Genomic DNA, 4,832 nt, shown 5'->3' with positions numbered 1-4,832 from the left:
TTGCTTCTGTGAAGACTGACAGCCTTGGAGACCCTGTGGGGCAGTTCCACTCTGTCCTCTAGGGGCGCTGTGGGTCAGAATGGACTCCAGGGCAGTGGGTGTGGTTTGGGCTTCGCTTCTGTGAAGACTGACAGCCTTGGAGACCCTGTGGGGCAGTTCCACTCTGTCCTGTAGGGGCGCTGTGAGTCAGAATTCACTTGAGGGCAGTGGGTGGGAAATGTTTTTCAGTCTGTGGCGGAAGCACGGAGGTCCCCAGACCTCAGAACAGCAAACCCACAATGTAACTGACCAAAGGGTGAGCAGAAGAGGCCAAAGAGGGAAGGCCAAGGACCCTCTCCCTAGCTGCCTGCAGGAAGGGCAAACAGTCTCTGAAATAGTTAATTGGAAAAAACAAAAAAAAATAACAAACTCACTGCCATCAAGTCGATTCTGACTCATAGAGACCCTCATTGAATTTCTGAGGCAATAAATCCTTAAGGAAGTAGATTGCCCGGTCTTCCTTCTAAGGAGTGGCTGGTGGGTTTGAACCACCAACCTTCTGGTTAGCAGTCAGATGCCTTAGGCACTGAGCCAGCAGAGCTCCTTAACTGAAGGAAAAGATGGAGTGTGCAATTAACAAAGCCAGGAGCTGGGCAAGTCCTTCCTCTTCCAAAGTGGGGAGCTGACAGCTGCCAAGTCCTAACCAGAAAAGCAGATTAACATGGCCATCTCCAGAAAGGAGTGGCTGTGAGTGGATGCTGGCTGTGGGTGGTGGTGGGTGGGTTGCCACAGGTGGGTAGGTGACCGAGGGAGAGAGGAGCAGGGGCAGTGGTGAGGCGAGGCCTGGCCACAGTCAATGAACACGGACGACGGGTGGGCAGCAGTGAGAAATCTTCTCCCAGTCTCCCCTCACACCTGGGCTCTTGTACTACAACTCCCAGCATTCTCTGGGGCTCTGCATCATCACTATGAACCTCAGGAGGCTCAGAGACCTGGCAAAGATGCAGCCACCTCCCACAGAGACTGAGGGTTCTGCGCAGAGACTGTAGTTCTGCCCAGAACTCAGGGCAGTTCCCCAGCGGTCACCTCTGGGGCCAGCGTGCTGAGGGGGCCAGGAGGGGAGGGCACCCTGTTCCCACATGGGTGCCCAGAGCCACCCCCCCCTTCTCTCCTGGCTCCTGGCTAAACCTCCAAGAGGGCATCCTGAGCTTAGAGTCTGTCCCCTCCCAAGGGGATTCACCCACTTCAACTTCTGAGCACCGAGAGCAGGGACCTTCCATCAACAACACTGCTTACAGGTGCTTACCTTGTGAGCAGTCCCTGGGGGACACCAACAATTAAATGCTCAACTACTGGACAAAGAGGTTGGTGGTTTGACACCACCCAGAGGCACCTCAGAAGAAAAGCCTACCAAACTGCTTCTGAAATGAAAGGTCCCATCCTGGAGAACCCCACAGAGCAGTGCTAGTTCCGCCCCCACTGCTGCCTCCCACGAGGGTCCTCCGATGTCCAGCCCCCTCCCCGGTTCAGGGCTGGAAAACCATCGCCCACCCCTCAGTCCCCTCCAGCCACTCCCTGGGTCAGAGCTGTCTATACTCGCAGTCTTCCCCCTGCCCTCTCCAGCAGGCCACAGACCCTCCTCCCCAGCAGTGGAGACCATCCCCACTGCGTACTCATGCCTGCCTGGCCCTCTAACCGGCCCCCCCCCCCAGTCTCCAGGCTGGGGTTCCTGACGGTTTCACTCTGCCCCCCACCTCAGCTCAGTGAGGTTACCATTTGACCTGCTGTCACCCCACTGAAGGTCCTTCCTCAGCCCTGGGCACCCTCAGTCTTCCTCCCAGGGGACCACTGCGTCTTGGTCACTTGGCTGGGGAGCCCTGGCCCTCTCTCCTGTCCTCTCACTTTCTGGGTGGGGTGACCCAATCATGTGACTGCAGGCTGGCTCCCATCCCAAGGGCCCAGCCAGGCCTGGCTCCCTCCCCAGTCCCCCAGCTCAGCTGAGTGGAGCCGGCCTTCCAGCAGCTCAGATCCAAACCTCCAAATCATCCTAATCCTCTTACACACACAGTCCTTCTGGAAACTTCCTTAGCGCTACCTCTGAAAAACCTCCAGGACCCCAGCACTCCACAGCCCCGGGGCCATCCAGCTCTCCTGGCCACAGGATGGTGGGAGGTCCTGGCCGGCTTCCCACTGCCCTGTGGCTTCGTCTCCTGACCAATTCACAAAGTTCCTGGGGCGGGCAGGCAGCCCTCCACCACTCCTCCTGATGTCCTGACTGTCCCCTCCCCTTCTTCCCCAACTCTCCTCATGGTGGCCCACAGACGGCATGTTTGTCCCTGCCCACATCTCCCTACTGGATGCCTCAGACCAGAATCCCAGAACCTAGACCAGCATTAGGCACATCCTCATAGTAACCACAAAACAGTTACCCCACCTTGTGGCCCCAGCAAGCAGAGGAGAGCCAGCTGCAACGCGGCCTCCTCTTCCACCTGTGTTCCAAACAGGAAAACTGAGGCACGGAGCAGAACAACGCCATCCACAGTCATGTGGCCGTAATAGGTGGGGCAATGGCCCTCACTGAGGTGCATCAGTTCCAGGGCCCCCGAACCGCTCAACTCTGTCTCACCTACCCAACTTGTGAATTCCCTCTGAGCAAGGGACAAGGCTGGGATTCCCCGGGCGCCCTATCCCCCAGCTCCCGGCCTACGTCTCCCACACGCAGGGAAAGCGACACAGACTGGGCCAGACCCAGATGGTTCTTACTCGGACAATCCGAATCCTGCTGTGGGCAGCGTCCAGGGTGTCATAGAAGGCCCGCACCACCTCCTGGAACTCCTCAGAGCTCTCAGCCAGACACTCGAGCCTGCCAAAAGGGTCCCTCAGACTTGCCTGTGGCACTAGCACAAAGAGAAAAAGGTAAGGGCTGTATGTGGGCCCCCCGATGACTGGCCCACCCACCCACCACCATGCCGGCTCCACTCACGAGAGGGGCCTGAGGCCGCCAGGGGAAAGGCCTCGCCCTGACCCCAGGGGACGGCCAGCAGAGCTGCAAGGTGGCGGGCTGCACGGGCTGGCTGGGCCCCGAAGCCACGGAGGACAGCACCATCCTCACAAAGGCCGATGCTCACGCCATAGCGCCATTCCAGCTGGACACGGAGCTCTTCGGGCAGCTCTCCACCCTGGGCGCCCACCGTCTCCTCCCAGAGGTTGGCCTCCAAGGCGGTCTCCAGCGCCCGCTCCAGCTCTTCCAAGTCCTGCTCGAAGACCGTGTGCACCACCAGCTGGGCCAGCCCTTCGGTCCCGCCCCTGAGGGGCTCTTCCTCCTCCAACAGGGGCCGATCCAGCAGGGACAGGGCCAGGGCTTGCTGCAAGGCTGCAGCCTCCTCTCGCTCGGCTACCCCACCCTGTGGCCCCAGCGAGCGATGGAGAGCCAGCTGCAGTGCGGCCTCCTCCTCCAGCTGCCCCGGAGCCCTGGTGCTGGGGGCCCTGGGCTCCGCCTCGGTCCTGGCTGCAAGCTCCGGCTCTAAGCACGCCGGACTCCCTGCCTCCTCTTCCTCTTGGGGGACCCCCTCCTCGCAACGATCCTTCCCCAGCTCCGGGGGAAGCCACTCCACTCCGTCAAGGCCCTCCAGGGTGGCCAACAGCTCTCGGACCTCTTCTGGAGGCAGGAGAGGCACTGGGTCAGGGTCGGGCCCAGTAGGGGTCGGAGGAATCAGGGAGAAAATGAAGAAGGTTTAGGGCCTACAGGGTGGGGGTGGGAAGGGTCAGGTGTCGGGTGGGCTGAAGACCTGAGCAGAGAGTGAGGTCAGGATGGGCCCCAGGATGGATCGAGGGTTCTCAGGGAAACTCACCCAGGCTCATGTTGTCCTGGTCGCAGGCTGCACCGTCTGGGGCCAACAAGGTGTGGGGCTGGAGGGCCTCGGTGGGGTCCACCTGCAGGGAAAGGCCAGGGCCCCCAAGGGTCACACCCCTGCCTGGCCCAGGTGCAGAAAAGGGGAGGTCTGGACAAGGCTCCACCTGTACCTCTTCAGGGCCTGTATGCACGGTGCTCCTGGCCAGCCGCTCAGTCCCAAACACGCACTGGAACTTGGCCTCCAGCCCCCGTAGGAGGTGCTGCCCCTCTGGGCCCAGCAGGAAACTGGCACTGCCAGGGTGTCTCAGACTCAGCACGTGGCCACTCACACTGCCCAGCAGGCTCAACAAAAACTCCTCAGCCACCTGGCACGGGGCCGGGGCGCCACAGAGCTGCAGGGGTGGGGCAGGGGCGTCTGCAGTGTCAGGGCACAGGGACTGTGCCCCGAGACCCCAGTGGGAGAGAGGCTGACAGCGAGGGGTCCCAGGGTCGCATACCCGAAAACCTGTCACATCTGTCCCTTCAAGGGGGAAGAGGACGACATCTCCGAGACTGGCAAGGAGGTCCTGATGGTAGAGCTGCAGGAAGCGCAGCGCCCCCGGCTCCATCGGCAACACCAGCTCCATCGCGTGCCCCTGCCCCGAAGACCACACAGGCCCCTGCTGGCCTGGCAGCCCCGCAGGTCCCGGGCTCGCAGCTCCTTCCTGGCCTGGCAGCCCCTCAGGTCCTGGTCTCAGGGGCCTCTTCTGGCCCAGTGGCCCCACAGGTCCCGGGCTCGCAGCTCCTTCCTGGCCCGGCAGCCCCGCAGGTCCTGGTCTCAGGGGCCTCTTCTGGCCCAGTGGCCCCACAGGATCTGGGCTCATAGGTCCCTCCTGGCCTGGCAGCCCCTCAGATCCCGGTCTCAGGGGCCCCTCCTGCCCCGGTGGCCCCTCAGGTCTCAGGCTCATGGGCCCCTCCTGCCCCGGTGGCCCCTCAGGTCTCAGGCTCATGGGCCCCTCCT

At 61.9% G+C, this 4,832-nt stretch overlaps 1 protein-coding gene across 1 annotated transcript in view; it reads right to left on the bottom strand.

The window, feature by feature from the left end:
- PARP10 (poly(ADP-ribose) polymerase family member 10) overlaps window positions 1-4,832 on the bottom strand; it is a 9,364-nt gene that overhangs the window by 3,194 nt on the left and 1,338 nt on the right. Inside the window, exons 5-9 of the mRNA XM_007956118.1 lie at window positions 4,330-4,830; window positions 4,003-4,224; window positions 3,831-3,912; window positions 2,963-3,637; window positions 2,743-2,876 (exon numbers count right to left, since the gene is read on the bottom strand). Coding sequence (XP_007954309.1) covers window positions 2,743-2,876; window positions 2,963-3,637; window positions 3,831-3,912; window positions 4,003-4,224; window positions 4,330-4,830 — 1,614 coding nt within the window. The remainder of the gene's footprint in view (window positions 1-2,742; window positions 2,877-2,962; window positions 3,638-3,830; window positions 3,913-4,002; window positions 4,225-4,329; window positions 4,831-4,832) is intronic.

The sequence above is a fragment of the Orycteropus afer genome, unplaced genomic scaffold (genome assembly GCF_000298275.1).
Source record: "Orycteropus afer afer isolate SDZICR_OR568_19922 unplaced genomic scaffold, OryAfe1.0 scaffold00574, whole genome shotgun sequence".
NCBI lineage: Eukaryota > Metazoa > Chordata > Mammalia > Tubulidentata > Orycteropodidae > Orycteropus > Orycteropus afer.
Note: the sequence above shows the minus strand (reverse complement) of the source record. Positions and strands in the feature narration are given on the sequence as shown.